Raw genomic sequence first — 21,136 nt, forward strand, 5'->3', positions numbered from 1 at the left:
AACTAAGTCCCACCATGTTCAATGGGGCTTGTTCCCTAGTAATCATCTTTAGAATTGCAGCCAAATTCTCAGAAGCCAGGAGGAGATCCAGTGATCAAGGGTGAGGGTGGATTTCATGGCACCCTGCTGCAGAGCTCCTGTCCTGGCTCTTCCCTGTGACTAGCAGAATACACTACGCAAAATAAGCCCATTTCAGTTTGCAGATTGATTGATTGATTGAATGAATGACTATTTGATTTATATCTCGCCCTTCCTCCCAGCAGGAGCCCAGGGCAGCAATTACAGGGCTGTAATTGATACAGATTGCAGAATCCAGAGTAACTCAGAGCAGAATGCTGGATTTCTGCAGAGAACACAATAGCCCCAATTACTGGGATCCATGTCCAGGAATGCACAAGCACCCCACTGCTCACCTCAAAGGGGAACTGGGCCGTTTAGAGCGTTTGGAACATAGGAAGGGCTCAAAATCGCTTTCTGCTAAGTCAGACCTTCAATCCATCTAGCTCCATATTGTCTACACTGACTGGCAGCAGCACTCCAGGGTTTCAGGCAAGGGACATCCCCAGCCCAACCTGGAGATGCCACTGGGGATAGAACCAGGGCCTGTTGTCCAAAGGCCTCGATTCCCTCTCTTACCTCATCTGGTCCTCAAATGAAAAAAACATCTTGGAGGCCAAAAGCAGCTCCTTCGAAGCCAGGAGGGGCCCGCTGGGCTTCTCTTTCTCTTTCAGCTGTTTGCAAAGCAAAGGCCAGCAAAGTGACCCCAAGGGCATCCTTTCCCGTGGAGGATCATCCTCCATGAAGGAGAAGGGGCAGAACACCCCTTCCAGGTTCCAGGTTCTGGCAGCCAGTAGTGCAGCGGGAAATTCAGAAGTGCAGGGTCCATTCATGATAGTCACAGCTACACCCCTCCCCCTTTTTTTGCTGGGTTGAGAATGAGATGCTTGTTAATGCCTTTCCCCACATTCAATAGACCTCCCTAGGAGTCAATAAGCATGCAAGGGAAGAGTATTAGCTACTGAAAAGAGTCTTCTCAGTGGCTGGCTTACCTCCTTTCATTCTGATTGGCTCCAGTCATCAGGAAAGGACAAGGAAGCATGTTAGAAGACTCTTCTCAGTGGCTAACACACTCCCCATTCATGCTGGTTGACTTGCAGGATGCTGGAGACATAGGGACGCTGCTGGGACTCTACTCACAAAACAGTAAGGGATCTAAGAGCCCCCAAGACCCTGGACAACTACACCTCTGCTGGCAGCATCTCCAGCTAAGGCCGGGGAAGATTCCCTTCCTGAAACTTTGGAGAGCAACTGCCAGTCAGAGTAGATGGTATTGAGCTAGACAGGCCAGTGGTTTGACTCAGTATAGGGCAGCTTCGAACATCTCCCCATTTTCATCGTCACAGCAGCCCTGCAAGGTAGGCTAGCCTGAGAGAGAGTGGCTGGCCCATGGCCACCCAGTGAGCTCCACAGCTGAGCTTGGGATTTGGGGACTCCTAGTCCAGCATTGTCCACTGGGCCACACTGAGTGCCTTGGCTCATTTCTTCCTGGGTCTTGTCATCTGTCCCCCTCCCCTAAGTATACAGCCAGCAAGGGGTGGGGACAGTTTAAAGCAAGGCTAGGAAACCATTTTCAGCCCAAGGGCCACATTCTTTTCTGGGCAGCCAGCTGGAGACCACATGCCAGTGGTGGGTGGGGCCAGAGGCAACAGTGGGAGGATCAATGAATGTAAATTTTAACTTTGATCTAAGACACGTCCCAGCCAGGCAAACACACTCAAGGACAAAGGGGTGAAGCAAGGTCAATGGGGGGGAGTCTGGGGAAAGGTCCCACACAGTAAAAGGCAACTGCCTGTGCCTGGAAAACAGAAGCAGCCAGGGAGTTTAATGAGATGCATGTGTCCACCCACCGGAAGGGCCCCCGTGCCTTCACAGCTTCATGTCAGGTTGACTTTCATCAGGTAATGTTTTCTCCCTCCAGGGGTAAATGAAATTTATTAGCCTTTGCCTTTTCAGCTCATCATAGGCTGAAGGCGGAGAAGCCTTGCCAGGACAAAGATGGCAGCCCACTTGCCACCCTGACTAGGGCTGCCGGTTTTGTCATCACTCCTTGACGGAGGCTGTAGCTCAGTGGCAGAAAACCTGCATTGCATGCAGAAGGTCCCAGGTTCAATTCCCTGTGGTATCTCCAGGTAGGGCTGAGGATGTCTCCTGCCTGAAACCCTGGACAGCTGCTGCCAGTCAGAGTAGACAACACTGAGCTAGATGGACCAGTGGCAGTGTCCTCTGTTCCTATGCTCTGGACCTCACCTTGACAGCAGGCAGGGATTCAGGCATGTGGCAATTTCCCAACCACAATAACTGAGGAAGGTTACGAAGCTGCCACCAGTCCCTGGCTGAGAGCGTCTCTCCTTTTTCCCCAAGCAGATGGGCTGTTCCAGCAATGCTTTAGGCTAGGACCTGGGAGTTGCATGCATGCAAAGTGTGAGGTCACAGGCCTCCTACAAAGAGGGGGAAGAGCCGGCTTCACCTGTTGAATTACTGTCTGACCTGCCTTCCATAGAGAAAAAGAGCCTCATTAAATGAGGAGAAGGCAGAATTCTTGGCAAGTAAAAATTGCCCAGAACTCCCAGGATCCAATGCAGATGGAAGGCTGGAGTCAGCACCTTGGAAAGAGCCACGTAAGGAAAGGTGTCCATCGTCAGTGGTGTTTCAGGGCCTGGATGATTCTGCATCTGTCCCTTCAGGATGCGGGTGGCGGTGATGGTGGGGATGCCCATGCCTGCCAGGGAGACAGGTTCGGTGTGAGAAGCCTTGCATTGGTCAGCCCACAGGATCTGAAGCAGGACCCCTCCCCTCCTCATCCTCCTGCACACAACTGTGCTCAGACCAGTTTCTCTTCAGATTCTGCACGCTCCCATGTCACAAAAACTCCAGCTTAGGGCTGCAGAGAAATGACCATTTCCCCAGAGAAGAGAAGGCAGCTTGAAAGAGGGTTTGGGCCTCATCACGCCTACTCACATGCCACTTTTTGACCAGAGGCAAAAATACATGACTGAAATAATGCATAAACACCTGCAACATCCTTTTGAGCAAAGAGGTATTGCATGCATCTTCGTGTTGTTTCAGTAACCTGCGACACCTGTTTGATCAGAAGCAATTGTGGAGTGAAATAAAGGTGGACCCCCCCCAAAGGAAATGAAGGCTCCCTCTCTCAAGCCACTCCTGTTGTTTAAGGGAGTCAAAGGTGTACTAAAGAACGATAAGGAGATTGCAGAGAAGCTAAATGAATTCTTTGCATCTGTCTTCACAGTGGAAGATATAGGGCAGATCCCTGAACCTGAACTAACATTTGCAGGAAGGGATCCTGAGGAACTAAGACAAATAGTGGTAACGGGAGAGGAAGTTCTAAGCTTAATGGACAATATAAAAACTGACAAATCACCGGGCCCGGATGGCATCCACCCGAGAGTTCTCAAAGAACTCAAAGGTGAAATTGCTGATCTGCTAACTAAAATATGTAACTTGTCCCTCGGGTCCTCCTCCGTGCCTGAGGACTGGAAAGTGGCAAATGTAACGCCAATCTTCAAAAAGGGATCCAGAGGGGATCCCGGAAATTATAGGCCAGTTAGCTTAACTTCTGTCCCTGGAAAACTGGTAGAAAGTATGATTAAAGCTAGATTAACTAAGCACATAGAAGAACAAGCCTTGCTGAAGCAGAGCCAGCATGGCTTCTGCAAGGGAAAGTCCTGTCTCAGTAACCTATTAGAATTCTTTGAGAGTGTCAACAAGCATATAGATAGAGGTGATCCAGTGGACATAGTGTACTTAGACTTTCAAAAAGCGTTTGACAAGGTACCTCACCAAAGGCTTCTGAGAAAGCTTAGCATTCTTGGAATAAGAGGAGAGGTCCTCTTGTGGATAAGGAATTGGTTAAGAAGCAGAAAGCAGAGAGTAGGAATAAACGGACAGTTCTCCCAATGGAGAGCTGTAGAAAGTGGAGTCCCTCAAGGATTGGTATTGGGACCTGTACTTTTCAACTTGTTCATTAATGACCTAGAATTAGGAGTGAGCAGTGAAGTGGCCAAGTTTGCTGATGACACTAAATTGTTCAGGGTTGTTAAAACAAAAAGGGATTGCGAAGAGCTCCAAAAAGACCTCTCCAAACTGAGTGAATGGGCAGAAAAATGGCAAATGCAATTCAATATAAACAAGTGTAAAATTATGCATATTGGAGCAAAAAATCTTAATTTCACATATACACTCATGGGGTCTGAACTGGCGGTGACCGACCAGGAGAGAGACCTCGGGGTTGTAGTGGACAGCACGATGAAAATGTCGACCCAGTGTGCGGCAGCTGTGAAAAAGGCAAATTCCATGCTAGCAATAATTAGGAAAGGTATTGAAAATAAAACAGCCGATATCATAATGCCGTTGTATAAATCTATGGTGCGGCCCCATTTGGAATACTGTGTACAGTTCTGGTCGCCTCATCTCAGAAAGGATATTATAGAGTTGGAAAAGGTTCAGAAGAAGGCAACCAGAATGATCAAGGGGATGGAGCGACTCCCTTATGAGGAAAGGTTGCAGCATTTGGGGCTTTTTAGTTTAGAGAAAAGGCGGGTCAGAGGAGACATGATAGAAGTGTATAAAATTATGCATGGCATTGAGAAAGTGGATAGAGAAAAGTTCTTCTCCCTGTCTCATAATACTAGAACTCGTGGACATTCAAAGAAGCTGAATGTTGGAAGATTCAGGACAGACAAAAGGAAGTACTTCTTTACTCAGCGCATAGTTAAACTATGGAATTTGCTCCCACAAGATGCAGTAATGGCCACCAGCTTGGACGGCTTTAAAAGAAGATTAGACAAATTCATGGAGGACAGGGCTATCAATGGCTACTAGCCATGATGGCTGTGCTCTGCCACCCTAGTCAGAGGCAGCATGCTTCTGAAAACCAGTTGCCGGAAGCCTCAGGAGGGGAGAGTGTTCTTGCACTCGGGTCCTGCTTGCGGGCTTCCCCCAGGCCCCTGGTTGGCCACTGTGAGAACAGGATGCTGGACTAGATGGGCCACTGGCCTGATCCAGCAGGCTCTTCTTATGTTCTTATGTTCTTAGATGAGCCCGCCTATGCATTGAGATTGGCCTCAGAGGATTTGCTTGTGAGCTTGCCAATGAGATCAGTTTGACTGATGGGCATGAGAGACAGGGCCTTTTCAATGGTATCCCCTCACATGTGGAACTCCTCGCCTAGGAGATCTCCTTGGGTCTGACTTTACAGGAAACCTGGGGACCAGGGGCTGACTAACTTCATGTGGCCCTCTGGATAGCACTGGCCCATTTGTGCTTTGCACATTGCCCTACCGGGAATCTCTTTCTACCATACATTCATGCATACATACATGTGTGTGTAAAGGAGGACCATAGCTCAGTGGCAGAGCATCAGCCTTGCATTATTTATTTATTTATTTATTTGATTTATATCCCTCCCTCCCAGCAGAAGGTCCCGGCTTCAATCCGCAGTGGCATCTCCAAGTAGGGCTGAGAGAGATTTCTGTCTGAAACCCTGAAGAGCTGCTGCCAGTCAGTGTAGGGAAGACTGAGCTAAAAAAAGGCAGTTTTCTAGAGACTCAGTCGCTACACAGTAAGTCAAATCCTTGCAATGAGTCACTACCCTAAGATATAGCGATGGCTGCCAGCCTGGACTGCTTTAAAAGGGATTCAGTCAATTCATGGGAAATAACGGTATCAGCACCAGTTGCTGCGCAATGGCACTCATGCCCTGCTTGCCTGCTGCCAATGGGCAAGGCCTCTGGTTGGCCACTGTGAAAACGGAGTGCTGAAATAGAGAGGCCTTTGATCTGATCCAGCAGGGCTCCTTTCCTGTTCTTAATGTAGCTCATTTAATTTGCATAATCTTCAGTTTTCATTATCTTCACAGCCTCCCCAGTAATTGTCGTGACTTTTGAACCGGAATCTCCATGAGCACATCAAGAGCCCAAACAGGGCAATTTAAAAAAAAGACTGGCAAATTGTTCTGGGACACGCCTTCCACGATATCACACATTCCACCAGTTAATGTGAGCCATTTATGCTCAGATAACTCTTCCCTAAAAGCCGGCCCTCCAATGCAAATCCATTTCTCCGTCCTGGGATATCAAACAGGCCAGATGCTCAGGCAAGAGATTCTCAAGAGAGCCAAGGTGTACATGGGAGGCAGGAGGAAACTGAGCTTTCGGGTCACCTGGGTTTCAGATCATCAGGGCTCCAGAGAAGCAGTAACTATGCTCTGCGCTTTTTAGACTGGGGCAGCGTTCCCCAACCTGGTGCCCTTCAGAAGTTTTGGACTCCAACTCCAACTCAGCCCCAGCCAGCACCAGGTTGGGGAAAGCTGGACTAGAGGATGCTGACTTAATTCTACATTGGGGCTGAGGTCAGTTGGGTGCTTCATCCTGTGTGCACACTGCAGAGAGAGAGAGAGAGAGAGAGAGAGCAGCGTTCGCTCTGTTGTGCAGGCAGGGAAGTTGCCCACTTACCATCACCAAGAAAGAGGATGAGGTTCTTAGCTTGGTGGTGCCGGGGATGGAGGCGCAGGGCAGCCTGGATGGCCTTGGATGCCTGCTGGTCCCAGAAGGCTGGCTTCTCCTCTTCAGCTTGAACAGAAAGGAGACGGGGATTAGAATTAACAGATGGCCAGAGTCACCTTTTTTCCAGGGTCCCTCCATTCTGCAGAATGTTCTCTTGACTCAATAATAATGCTTTAGTGGTAGATTTATTCTGCTTTAGTTTGTTCTGCAATGCGTTCCCAATGCGACCATATGGCTGTCTGGAGGGGACTCTAGCGCAACAAAGGCGGAACAAAAATTAACCAGGATATTTGTGGTATTAAAAACTAACAAGATTTGAGCAGGAAGTTATGGGATATGCACTGTTTGGAAAGAAAGCAGCATGGCCACCCTAAAACTTCTGCAGGTACAAACAGTATTGAAAGAAGGATTGTGTGTGACTGCCCCAATATCATCATTAGTCAGATCAGGTCCACACCATACATTTAAAGCACATCCAATGCACATCTAAAGCATATGACACTCCCCAAAGAATCATTGGAACTGTAGTTTGTAAAGAGTGCTGGGAATTTGTGTCCTTGTGAGGGGAAAACCACAGGATTCTTTGGGGGAAATCCTGCGCTTTAAATGTATGGTGTGGCTCTGACAAATGTGCAGTAAAAAAGGACACCTGAAGAACCCTTATTGTTGTTGTTGTTATGTGCCTTCAGGTCAATTACGACTTATGGCAACCCTATGAATCAGCAACCTCCAAGAGCACCTGTCATTCGTGTTGCATTTTGGATACTCTGTTCATAGGGTTTTCGTGGTCAGAGGTATTCAGAGGTGGTTTACCATTGCCTTCCTCTGAGTTTGGATGCATCTTAGTCTGGCGTCTCAGTTTTGACCATTCCACCTTGGGTGACCCTGCTAGGAATCTGGCCTCTTGGTCTAGACTCCTGACGGCATTGCTCTCAGTTTCTTCAGTACTCTCAAACCCCCTCACCACATTAAGGTGTGCATCCTAAAGGAGGGAAGAGCCCTTAAGGCTCCTCCAAATGGCCTGTTTATTGAGCATTCATTCTGATTTGTTTACAGGGTGTTTCAACGTCTTCTCGTTCATCATTCATTCATCCCACACTTTGCAGGGCATTTTCCCGATTTCCAACCCCTGAACAGTCTGGTGTTTTTTTTAAAGAAAAGGTAGATTTGTTGCACTGTAATGACAGAGCCCTTTAATATACTTAATTGCAAAACCCTACATTTCCAGGGTGTTCCTGCAAAATACTGACAATGTGGAAACAGTAAGCGCACAACCTTGCAATTTACTGGGAGGCATTGCATATCAAATCCCCAGAAGGAATGGCTGGTTGTTTGTGCCAGGACCTCAGGACAAGGGGAGGGAGAGTGGGGGATTTTCTCCAGGAACAGAACCAGCTAATCTGAACTTTGAACACTCTTTGAGATGGAGCCCTAGACCTTTGAGTGGATCTATCCAGGCAATCATTATACTTTTAATTAGGTTTTATTACACTCAAGTGGTTTTTCCTGGCAAACTAAACAGATAAGAACATAAGAACATAAGAAGAGCCTGCTGGATCAGGCCAGTGGCCCATCTAGTCCAGCATCCTGTTCTCACAGTGGCCAACCAGGTGCCTGGGGGAAGCCCGCAAGCAGGACCCGAGTGCAAGAACATTCTCCCCTCCTGAGGCTTCCGGCAACTGGTTTTCAGAAGCATGCTGCCTCTGACTAGGGTGGCAGAGCACAGCCATCATGGCTAGTAGCCATTGATAGCCCTGTCCTACACACCATGTTGTGCACACCATGTTGTGCAAAAGCTCTTCTGGGAGAGGGAGGCTGGGAAATCCCAGGGGGTGGCGCAGGGGGAGGGGATGATGTCATCCTACCTGCTTTGATTCCAGTGAGAGTTAAGAGTGGCTTCACACTGACTCTTTCGATATGCAATTAATCTTCTGTGGGATTTTTTGTCACCCTAAAACTACAGCGAGTGGGATTATTGGGTGGGTGTTGACTGTTAGGAATGGAAGCCATCCCAATGACCACTCACACATGCGCATGCACACCCACACCCCTTAAGTACACTCTGACACACATCCTTTCTGTGTTAGGCAGGAGTCTCCACCACCACCAGCACATGTGGGACCAGCTGGGCCAGAGAAGTGCGACTCGGAGGAAATCACCACTTACATCTCGGAAAACATGACAGTGACCTCGGCTGATGAAGAGAAGTTGCTCCTGCTGAGCAGGAACACAGATCTCCGGCAAATCAACAAGGAGGTGGCCATGTTGGGGGCAGCGGAATGGTTCTGGGGTGCCTGGGCGGGGGCAGACTGATCGGAGCCAACCTAGAGAGCCTTGGCAGCTGTGGGCCTAGATAAGACGCAGTCCAGAGGAAGAGCTGAGGACCAGAACGGCTGGATCCGGCTTACAGACCCTCCCAACCAGTGTTTTATGGCAGGAGTCTTGTGCAACATGTTCTTGACCCAAAAGCAGTGCATTCATGGTGGATTTATTCTGCCTTCATTTGTTCTGCGATGCTTTCACCAATGCGACCACATTATTTCTGTCTGCAACAAAAGCGGGTCAAAAATAAACCAGAATATAAAATGTTATGGGACTAGCAGGAAGTGACAGGATATGTGCTAACTGGGGATGAAGCAGCGTGACTGCCTCAGAACTTTTGCCAGCACAGACAGTATTGAAAGTGGGCCTGCATGTGACACCCACACACCACACACACACACACACACACAGATGCCTAGATTAGGATTATGATAACAGAGTGGAATATTATTTATTTACTGTATTACTGTTTCTCTGTCTATTACAACAGGACCCTGACCCAAGGAGCTTACAATACAAAATTCAAAATGGAGGGGGGGAACAATGGAGAAATGGGAGGGATGGGAGGCAGGGGTAATTGAGGAAGGAATGTGCAGTTTCCATTTTTTTCTTGGGGGTGTAATTCAAAGTAAGAAATATTGGACACAAAGTTAGACCCGCACAAGCTGACCTCCCCGTAATTAGAGAGACATGTTTTAAAACAAGACTATAAATCAAAATGTCACCATTGCTGCTCCTTTGGGAATTGTTTTTTCTTACCCATTCTGCTGGATTTTATGAGTTTGCTTTCAGTGGCAGCTGATGGCTGCATGTTAGTGGGGCAGTGGAATCCCTCCTGGTTTTAGTCCAAAATGTCAAGGAACTGTCAAAGGTTCTGAAGCACCTTGAACAGCTCCTTGAAAGTTTGGGCTAAAATCTAGAGTGGATTCCCCTGCCCCACTGACATGGAACCACCAGCCATCACTGTTTGCTTTAATTCACAGGCATGGAATTCCCAACTGGGCTGGTGAAGGAGGGCTGCCAGACGTCACTCTGACCTTCTGGATCCTTTCCTGACCATCAGCATTTCCACAGGCAAGGAAAAGGGCTTTGATGTTTAAAGGGTGCAGCAGCCTCTCCTTCCTCTACAAGGAGAATCTGTTGCAAGAAGACCAAAGCAGAGGGGAGAATGTCTCACAAGACCTGCATTATTTCCTGGCAAAGTTGGAAAATATATTCCATGCATGCAATTTTCTGGGACACAGTTGCATTTTAAAGTTTGATTCTTTAAATAACTGTAAGGCAGGGCTTGCAGTTTGGGTGTGTGTTGACCCTATTTGCATTCTTCTGCTGGGATTCTTGAATTCTTTATGCCTTTTGCAGTCGGAACAGATAAAAGGTTGTTAGAGGGCATTTTTAGTTACCTTTGTAAGAAATGAGAAATGGAAGGTGAAACCTCAGTAGAATTACTAAGAATAAAACACATGCTTCTGGGCCCTTCCAGACATCCTTTTTATTGTGCATTCATGATGATTTGTACTCACAGTGGTATCAGGGCACTTATACTTTCCATACTGTTTGTGCCTGCAAAAGGTTTGGGGGCTGACATACAGCTGGTTTCCAGTCAGTACATGTCCTATACTTTCCTGCTGAGATCCTGTAACTTTTGTCACCACAAACGTTCCAGCTTATGTTTTGTCCTGCCTTTGTTGCTGTATAGCCAGACAGCTATAATGCCATAATGTTTGGTGAAGCATCGCAGGACAGCTAATAAAGTGCAATGATGTAGGGACAGCCCAGCATAAACGCCCATTAATAAGTGCACTATTATGACATCAATCATGCGTTGCAGAATATATCTGCAAAAAACCACCCATCTGGAGGAGCCCTTTGTTTCCGTGGAAAATAGCTTTGTGTGTGGCTGTGTGTGACAATGTGTGTGTGTGAATGCTTTGCGACTTTGGGGCCTGCTCCACCCATTACTAAAATGCAGCCCCCAACAGCTTTCCAGGAGGATAATGCTGCCCTCGCCAGAAAATGGTTCCCCACCACTCTTTTAATAGGCGTGTCTGCTATTTTATTTTGTAATATTTAGATCTTCACTATTTTAACACTTATTTTATAGTATACTGCTTGAGGCTTTCTTCTTTAACTGAAGCGCAGTATAGAAACATTCAAAACAAAACAATGTTTTCATGCCTTGTGGATGTGGTCAGTAAGGCAGAGATGTTGGCTTGAAACAGGAAAGGCAATTTACCATATCTAAACAACTTATTTACTCAGCTTCGATCCCATTGCATTTTTTACTGGCATCTTCAACATGTACAAATATCTCACACAGAAATTATTGCTCGATAAACCCTGGGCGGGTAGGATCTGATATGCTAAATAGTGGAGAGAGATAAGCATATCACAACTATTAACAAACGACAGGATAGCCTATGTGCAATATACAGCTCCACATTACACCTGCAGATTCAGGAAAGTAAGCCGCAAAAGAATACTTTTGTAAAGAAGAAAGAGTGGCCCTTTAGTACTGATTGGAAGAGGTCTGGAAACAATAATCATGGGTGTTATTTGCTCTGAATGCGTTTCAATGTCTTTGTGTCGTGTTTTTGATTTTGGGAATAACCAGGGAGACCTGCAACAAAATGTTGCAGTGTGATGTGCTCCAGCTTGCCATGCCCACTTCCGAATATTCCATCCCATCCCATTCTCCCTAGAGTGCTCTGATGGAAAAAAAGAGGACAAGGGCTCCTGCACCTTTAATAGTTGTATGGGAATTTCAGCATGAACACCTTCCCCTCTTCTACCCAACTATTAAAGGTGCAGGAGCCCTTGTCCCCTTTTTTTCCATCAGGCCACCCTCCCTTCCCCATGACTTGTTTTCTTTCTCCCCAACAGTCAGTCAGCATTCCATGGCCGCTGAGCATGCTCAGATCCTACTAGTCTATTTGGGTTGCCCTCTTTATTTTTAACTAAAAGGCTTTTCTGTGGGTTTCGTTTCTTTTTTGCATTTTTTGCAGTCTCTGGATGCCTCCCTCTTGTGCATGGATTGTACCATTTTGGCCACTAGAGGCTGGTCCGTTAGGGAAAATGAGGCATAGAATCATAGAATCATAGAATAGTAGAGTTGGAAGGGGCCTATAAGGCCATCACGTCCAACCCCCTGCTCAATGCAGGGATCCAAATCAAGGCATTCCCAACAGATGGCTGTCCAGCTGCCTCTTGAATGCCTCCAGTGTCAGTGAGCCCACTACCTCGCTAGGTAATTGGTTCCATTGTCGTATGGCTCTAACAGGAGGTTTTTCCTGATGTCCAGTGGAAATCTGGCTTCCTGCAACTTGAGCCCATTATGCCATGTCCTGCACTCTGGGACGATCGAGAAGAGATCCCGGCCCTCCTCTATGTGACAACCTTTCATTTCACTGCCTCACCAACCTCAGTCTGCCCTCTGCCAGCCCCCACCTCCCTGCCTTCTTACTCACAGCCAGTCAGGGGGTGGCTAAGCCTGTCACTGACTCTAGCTCCACCTCCTGTTAGCCCCCCTGCTTTCCGCCCTGCCTGTCCCACTGAAACCCATAGGTGCACCCAATGCCACCTGGTAGCTTCTGCACAGTGAGTGCCATTTGCTAACTGCATCCTGAGCCCCCTCCTGCCATAATGGGTATATTCTACACCCCTGCTGGAGGCTAGTATGCCTCTGAAGACCAATTGCTGGAAACAACAGGAGGGGGCAGTGCTGTTGTGCTCGGGTCCTGTTTGGGGGCTTCCCACAGGCATCTGGTTGGCCACTGTGAGAACAGACTGCTGAACTAGATGGGCCAATGGCCTGACCCAGCAGGCTGTTCTTATGTTCTTATTGCTATATCTAAATGGCCCGTGAAGGCTAGGCGATGAAGCAGGTAGGAGTTGTAGAGCAAAACATCTGGAGGGCACCAGGCTGGAGAAGGCAAGTCTAAGGCTATATAAATAGGAATTGGATCATTGCTCCCACCCCCAAGGAACCTTTGTTGTTGTTATGTGCCTTCAAGTCCATTACAACTTATGGCGACCCTATGAATCAGCGACCTCCAAGAGCATCTGTCGTGAACCACCTTGTTCAGATCGTGAGAAATTTGATTCAGTTTGCATTTCAAGCCAAATCTACTGAATTCATACTTTCTGGAAAAAAAATGTTGTTGTTTTGTGCCTTCAAGTCGACTATGACTTACAGTAATCCTATAAATCAGTGACCTCCAAGAGCATCTGTCATGAACCACCCTGTTCAGATCTTGTAAGTTCAGGTCTGTGGCTTCCTTTATGGAATCAACCCATCTCTTGTTTGGTCTTCCTCTTTTTCTACTCCCTTCTGTTTTTCCCAGCATTATTGTCTTTTCTAGGGAATCCTGTCTTCTCATGATGTGTCCAAAGTAGGATAACCTCAGTTTCATCATTTTAGCTTCTAGTGACAGTTCTTGTTTAATTTGTTCTAACACCCAATTATTTGTCTTTTTCACAGTCCATGGTATGCGCAAAGCTCTCCTCCAGCACCACATTTCAAATGAGTTGATTTTTCTCTTATCCACCTTTTTCACTGTCCAACTTTCACATCCATACATAGAGATCGGGAATACCATGGTATGAATGATCCTGACTTTAGTGTTAATGATACATTTTTGCATTTGAGGACCTTTTCTAGTTCTCTCATAGCTACCCTCCCTTGTCCTAGCTGTCTTCTGATTTCTTGACTATTTCTTGACTATAAAGGAACCTTTAGAACAATATTATTTCCCTTATAAAAGCATCAGTTAGGGTTTTCAATTAGTTGCACCAAGAGCAGATTCCAGAAATCAAAAAAAGGAATCAATTCTGTTGGAAAAAACATTGATTCTCTGTTGCTCTTGCTTTCATTAACCCTGGTAATAGGCCTTTGAAGGAGTAACAGCTGCTTGGAGTAGCAGCTCAGGTCTAGCGAGGCTCATTTCCCTTCGCTTGCAGAGGAGCTCAGCTACCTTGCAAAGTACTTGGGCTTGTCAGCATCATCATTTACACACAAAGCTTCAGAGAAAGTAGAGCTTACCAGAAAATTTGACAAGAGAGCTCAGATCACAGAACTGATCAGAAAGCTGGAGGGAAAGAAACAGATCTAACCCAGAATTACCCAACAATGGTCAAGCAGCAACACTGCACCACCACCCACCAAAAAACATTTCCCTCTTTTCCATCCCTGTTGCATGTCAGAATTGAAGGGGCACCCTCTCCTCCCCCTTCCCTGAACTAAGTAGAAAATGACAGGCAGTAATTCAACTGGAACAGCTTTCTCCATAAATCCCAGGCATGAGAGTGGGATCTGTCATTATCCATCCACTCTGCCCATTTCAACAATCCCTAAAAGCTCCTGAGCACAACTTGAGCCCCTAGTATTTCCAGTCTGGTCACATCAGTCTATCCAAGCTGTGGTATTGGCCCATTACAAGGGATGGCAAGATGTTGGGCAGACCAACAGACTGACAGACACAAGCCCAAACAGTCCAGCCACTGCCTGTTTCTCAGCATTACCTGGTATGATGGCACTGGCGAATGCCAGCCCCAAGCAGAGCCCAAGCCCAGAGAGCCACATCACTGCAAATGGAACAGAGGCGTTTCAGAATGAGCGGGAGAGACTTCAGCAGCTCTGCAACTTATATCATACCCAGGGAGACCTTTGAACACCCAGAGAGCTGTCAACCATCATTAGTAGCGCACAGCTCCCCCCCCCCGCTCTGGCCCCTAACCTTGGGAGTGTCACAATTGCTGCTGCCACCAGGAAGTGCATGTTGCGGCAATAATTAAGACAAACATTCCATGGAACTGTGGCTTTATGCTAGAACATTAGTTCTGGTGGGTAACCTCCATACCAATTTCAAGTTTCTAGTCCTCACTTCCTGAAATGGAAATGGACTGCCTTCAAGTCGATCCCGACTTATGGCGACCCTATGAATAGGGGTCTCATGGTAAGCGGTATTCAGAGGGGGTTACCATTGATGGGGAATTTTTATATATACATACATGTATAGCTAATGGGGAATTCAATATACATAAACAATAAGCAAAATGTATTATTCTATAAAGCTATAAAGGTTCATAACATTTTAATAGTTTAGTAGTCAACTGGAACCCTTTTTCTTCTTGCAGCTGTCTCCCTGACTATGCTGGTTGTTTGGAACTACTTGTACTCAAAACAAATGATAACGCTGTGCTGAATATCTCGGTACCTCTAAGACGTAGAAAGAATTGCAGAATAGCTAAGATGCTTAGCTCATTAGCTGGAGTGCTTAGCTCACTGTGAAAATGTACTTCCATGTGAAGTATTGAACATTGCCAAATTCACTAGGACACGATGCAGAGAAGTACAGTACCTATGCAATACCTGTGCAAATGCCTGTGTAATACTGTAATGATGTGTTAAATCCTGATTGGTAGATTAGTCTTTGTCCTGAAATGTATAAAACCCCCGGCAACCAGTGCCATAGTGCAGTTCTCCACTCACTAAGAGGGAGACTGACCAAGTGTACACTTGTCATCCAATAAAGGCTTACCTTTTTGCTGCAAGCTTGTGTCTTCAAAATTTTTATTAAAGGACCCCCAGCAAAAGAACTCACAGGAGAAATACAAAATTCTCCAACACCATTGCCTCCCTCTGAGGCTAGTGTGACGATCCCACCAGCTGGCTCTACCTGTGATACTCCCACCAGGGCCACCACCGGTCAGGATCTCGGTTTTTATTTGTTCTCTCACACGCTCTAGCACAGATCTCACAAGATCCCACTGTTAGGCGGCACCACCAGTCACTCCCTGTAAACAATACTGCTAGAGACTTCGCCTTAGTTTCCCTATGGCTTGTTACTTTGTGTCTGGGTGCCCTTGCCGTCCACAACCCCCTTGTATCTTTGTCTATAAAACAGACAATCCTGGGTTGCTCTGGATACTTGACAATGTTACAATATCTCCCTTCACCGCTGCCACCATTTATTTGATACTGTTTCCCTCCAGCCTTGGTAATTACCCTGCCCTCCCTTCTGGTCTGTGTATGCCCAGCCAAGGATCAGGCTTTAGGTAAACCAATAAAAGTATTTATTTGATAACACCAGGTAATAACAAGATTACTTTAGGAATGTTCAACACGCGTATGGTTTCATTTAGTGTCACTCTTTATGTTTCCAGTCTTATATATTCTGCCTAAATACCAGCCAAATATAATCCAACCCACAACCAACTCCAATCCACACTCCACAACCAACCAACAACAAGTCCCCAGAACTCCCCAACTCCCTCACAACTCCCCCTGACTCAACTATCATCCTCTCATTTATACCTTCAGCCATTCAAACACTCAGCCAATCATCATCCAACATTCTCCAGCATTCTAGCCCATGTACTCCCCCCTCTCACTCAGTCACTTACCATATATCGCTTAATAAACCTGCACTTACCATATTTACAGATATTAAAATACAGGGACATCACAGTTAGTCCTCCCCAGCTCGCTAGGGCCTGCTCAGCTTGCCACAGCTGCACAAGCCAGCCCCTTCCTTGTCCACAACTGCCAGCTGGGGGGCAATTGGGCTCCTTGGGACTCTGCAGCTTGCCCACAGCTGCACAGGTGGCAGGGCATGTAACCCCTGAGCCACTCACTGTGGCTATACCTTTCTGTACCTTCTGTTATATTTGCTCCCAATAAGCTTCTGTTTGTCAAGGCAATTCCTTTTTCTCCTTCCAAATCTTTTAAGTCATCTGCCCCCTTTTTCTTTTTCTTGTTGTTACTGATCTTGCTCCTCAAGCAGAGTGAGTGGCACACCAATTTGGCCAGAGATATTTGTTTGGCCTTGAGTTTCTCTCGCTCAACTCCCTTGTGTTGGTCAAATGCCGCAGCAAATCCTCTGGAAAAATAACCTCTACAAGAACGTAAGAGCATCAGCAGCACATGAAAAGAATGACATGATAATGTCGCGGTCTGGAGCTCTCCTGTTCAAAGTTCCAGTGAAGAGCCAGATGGCCTCCAGGCTGCCAGTATTTTACAGGAGGCCCACTAGAGGGGCTCCCATCCTTTTATTCCTTAAGTTGCTAAGGTGCTCTCCTATGCGTTTTTTAATCATTTTTGAAGTCTGACCCACATACAGATTTTGGGTTTTGGAGAAAGTGCATGGAGAGAATGAAGATATTCTATTGAGGAAAGAGTTATCTTGGATATTAACTTTAAAAACAATGACCCCTAGTGGTTTAAATGAAGATTTTGAGCTTCTTCCCCTATTGTAAATTTTAAAAAAATCCCTTAGTCCCTCATCTGTTTCTTGCATCCAGGTGTCAGCTGTTCCTAATGCAAAAGGGAACATAACTGCATTCACCTGGACTTTGCTTTGGGTTGCTTGTGTATATATACAGACAATCCATTGTATTACTTGTTGAGACGTTTGATATTGGTACAGTACAGAAAGCGATTTGCTCGTCTTTTAATCTTACAAGCTATTATGTGAGTAATAGAGTATTCAAAAGATTTATATGTACTATGTATATGTGTATGATTTTATATGTGTGTAGAGTTAATTTGTCCTCTGTGTTTGGTTTACCATAGCCCCTGATGAAGGCCTGTAGATAACAGGCTGAAACGCGTTGGGTTTTATCAAAAATAAAAGTTCCCACCCTCCAGGTCTTTGACCTTCTCTTTTTGATTGCCAATATAGTGAAGCATTATTCTTGCAAAAGGCATTGGTATTAAAGAGAAAGCCAAATTGAAATGGATATTGCCCACCCCATCACCAGGGGTGTTGGGGGGGGTCTAAGACCCCTTACTTTTTTGAGAGCAGGGTCCTAGCAGGGTACCTATGTCTCCAGGATCTTTTGAGCCAATAACCACTGAGAAGAGTCTTCTAACATCCTTCCTTGTCCTTTCCTGCTGATTGGAGCCAATCAGAGTGAAAGGAGGTGAGTCAGCTACTGAGAAGACCCTTCTCAATAGCTAACACTCTCCCCTTTCATGCTTATTGGCTCCCAGGGACATCTGTTGTTGTGAGGGAAGGCATTAACAAAGACCTTATTCTCAACTCAGCAGGAAGGGGGAACTGTAACTAACATGAAGGGACCCTGCACTTCTGAATTTGCCACTAGACTACTGCCCATCACACACACAAAAGCACAACCCTCCATTTTGCCCATTATGAAACACTGCACAATCATTTATCAGGAGCTGGTAATATTTGCTCTTGCACTCTTGCTCACTTCCAGTGATATTGTGTGCACGGTGAATGGAAAGACGTATCCATTTCAATTCTCACAGTTTCTCATTTTTCCAATCTTAAATAATAATAATAATAATAAATTTAATTTCTTCGTCGCCTATCTGGCCGATGGCCACTCTAGGCGACTTACAAAATTATTAAAATACAATTAATAAAATACAGTAATACAATAAAAACAATAGATCTGCAACAACAATATTAAAACTGGGTAGGAGGCATTACAACTATATCAATTAACCCTCCCCGGATACCCCGAAGGCCTGCTGAAAAAGCCAGGTCTTTAAGGCTTTCCGAAATACATTTAGGGAAGAGGCATGCCAGAGATCTTGTGGGAGGGAGTTCCAAAGAGTGGGGGCCGCCACTGAGAATGCCCTCTCTCTTGTACCCGCCAATCTGGCTGTTTTTGTTGGCGGGATTGAGAGAAGGCCCTGTGTGGCTGATCTTGTCGGGCGGCATAGTTGGTGGCGTTGAAGGCGCTCCGTGAGATAAACTGGGCCGAAACCGTATAGGGATTTAAAGGTCAATACCAACACCTTGAATTGGGCTCGGAAAACAACTGGAAGCCAGTGTAGGTCGAACAACACTGGTGTGATGTGATCTCGGGGCCAATATTCGTAAGTAGTCGAGCCGCCGCATTTTGTATCAGTTGTAATTTCCGGATCGTTTTCAAGGGTAACCCCACGTAGAGCGCATTACAGTAGTCCAAACGAGAGGTGATCAGGGCGTGTACCACCAGTGGGAGCTGATGAACAGGAAGGTAGGGTTGCAGCCTTCGTATGAGGTGTAGTTGGTACCAGGCTGCCCGGCTCACTGCCGAAATCTGAGCCTCCATGGACAGCCTGGAATCAAGCACAACCCCAAGGCTGCGGACCTGGTCCTTTAGGGGTAAACTCACCCCATTGAACTTCAGGTCAATGTCACCCAACCTTCTCTTGTCCCCCACAAGTAGTACCTCGGTTTTATCAGGGTTCAACTTCAGCTTGTTCCTTCCCATCCATCCAAAATTCAGTTTTCCACATTTCTGCAGCAATTTGCTATTTTTTTAAAAAAAAAATCCCCATGAAAATCTCTAGCATTTTAGTGCAAATTTGTCCTGATAAACACATTTTTGTAATGCAGACATTTTTGCAAGCAATTTCTCATCTTATAATGCATTTTATTTTCACTCATGTATTCCTTTTTATGCACACTTTCCCCTCACATATGCATTTTTGGAAACATTTGTTTGGTTGGAGAATTGCAGACAAAATTCGGATAAGTGCGGATTTTGAAGGATGGCTGTGTTTCGATTCATACGGAAAGCGGGATTGGACCAAGATGAAGGAGGTGTGGAAACTGGAGGGAGAAATATCAATAATTTAAGATATGCAGACGATACCATACTATTAGCAGAAACCAGTAATGATTTGAAACGAATGCTGATGAAAGTTAAAGAGGAAAGCACAAAAGCAGGACTACAGCTGAACGTCAAAAAGACTGAAGTAATGACAACAGAAGATTTATGTAACTTTAAAGTTGACAATGAGGACATTGAACTTGTCAAGGATTATCAATACCTCAGCACAGTCATTAACCAAAATGGAGACAATAGTCAAGAAATCAGAAGAAGGCTAGGACTGGGGAGGGCAGCTATGAGAGAACTAGAAAAGGTCCTCAAATGCAAAGATGTATCACTGAACACTAAAGTCAGGATCATTCAGACCATGGTATTCCTGATCTCTATGTATGGATGTGAAAGTTGGACGGTGAAAAAAGCGGGTAAGAGAAAAATCAACTCATCTGAAATGTGGTGCTGGAGGAGAGCTTTGCACACACCATGGACTGTGAAAAAGACAAATAATTGGGTGTTAGAACAAATTAAACAAGAACTGTCACTAGAAGCTAAAATGATGAAACTGAGGTTATCCTACTTTGGACACATAATGAGAAGACAGGATTCCCTAGAAAAGACAATAATGCTGGGAAAAACAGAAGGGAGTAGAAAAAGAGGAAGACCAAACAAGAGATGGGTCGATTCCATAAAGGAAGCCACAGACCTGAACTTACAAGATCTGAACAGGGTGGTTCATGACAGATGCTCTTGGAGGTCACTGATTTATAGGATTACTGTAAGTCATAGTCGACTTGAAGGCACAAAACAACAACATTTTTTTTCCAGAAAGTGTGAATTCAGTAGATTTGGCTTGAAATGCAAACTGAATCAAATTTCTCACCCATCCCTAGTGTGCACACAGGTACATATTTATGTGCATGCCCAGAATGCAAAACATTAGTAGGGTCTGCACAGAGCTTGGAAGTAACTAGTTACAAGTAACGAATTGCTTGTAATTCATTACTTTTTTGAGTAATGAGTGAGTAATTCCTTTACATTTTGATTGTAATAGAACTAGGAGTAATTTTACTACTTTTGTGGAGTAATTGTAACATTTCCAGAATTACTTTTGGGCATTACTCGGGGGGGGGAGCAGGGGAAGTCTTCTGCTCCTCTGATTTGTGAATGAAAATCATGTGTCTCAAACTGGGCTTCTGTACAGCGTCGCTCTTCCCTCATGCTCTGTGGATGGGTAGGAGGCAACAAGGGAGGAGGCGGAGAGTGAGACGGGGTGGAGTGGAGAAAACAATTATTTTAAAAAACGGATAGTGGTGGTGAAGAATGGAGTGGAGGGGGAAAGGATCTGGAGGTGAGGAACATGGATAAAGGAGAAGGAAGCAGCAGCAGAAGATAGTGCTTGGGGAACATTGCTTGACACCGTGGGTTCTCTAATGTGGGGTCCCGCAGGGTTTGGTTCTGTCTCCCAAGCTTTTTAACATTTATATGAAGCCGCTGGGGGCGGTCATCAGGAGTTTTGGAGTGCGTTGTCATCAGTATGCTGATGACACGCAGCTCTACTTCTCCTTTACATCTTCTTCAGATGAGGCAGTCGACGTGCTGAACCGTTGCCTGGCTGCGACAATGGACTGGATGAGAACTAACAAACTGAGACTCAATCCTGA

At 45.8% G+C, this 21,136-nt stretch overlaps 1 protein-coding gene across 1 annotated transcript in view; it reads right to left on the reverse strand.

The window, feature by feature from the left end:
• The window catches only part of ALPI (alkaline phosphatase, intestinal), a 35,331-nt gene extending 18,380 nt beyond the window's left edge, over positions 1 to 16,951 (reverse strand). The window contains exons 1-4 of the mRNA XM_061637747.1: positions 16,926 to 16,951; positions 16,563 to 16,801; positions 6,534 to 6,650; positions 2,664 to 2,779 (exon numbers count right to left, since the gene is read on the reverse strand). Of these exons, the coding sequence (XP_061493731.1) occupies positions 2,664 to 2,779; positions 6,534 to 6,650; positions 16,563 to 16,801; positions 16,926 to 16,951 (498 nt within the window). The remainder of the gene's footprint in view (positions 1 to 2,663; positions 2,780 to 6,533; positions 6,651 to 16,562; positions 16,802 to 16,925) is intronic.
• Positions 16,952 to 21,136: the final 4,185 nt, after the last annotated feature.

Source organism: Rhineura floridana, chromosome 7, assembly GCF_030035675.1.
Source record: "Rhineura floridana isolate rRhiFlo1 chromosome 7, rRhiFlo1.hap2, whole genome shotgun sequence".
Taxonomy (NCBI): Eukaryota; Metazoa; Chordata; class Lepidosauria; order Squamata; family Rhineuridae; genus Rhineura; species Rhineura floridana.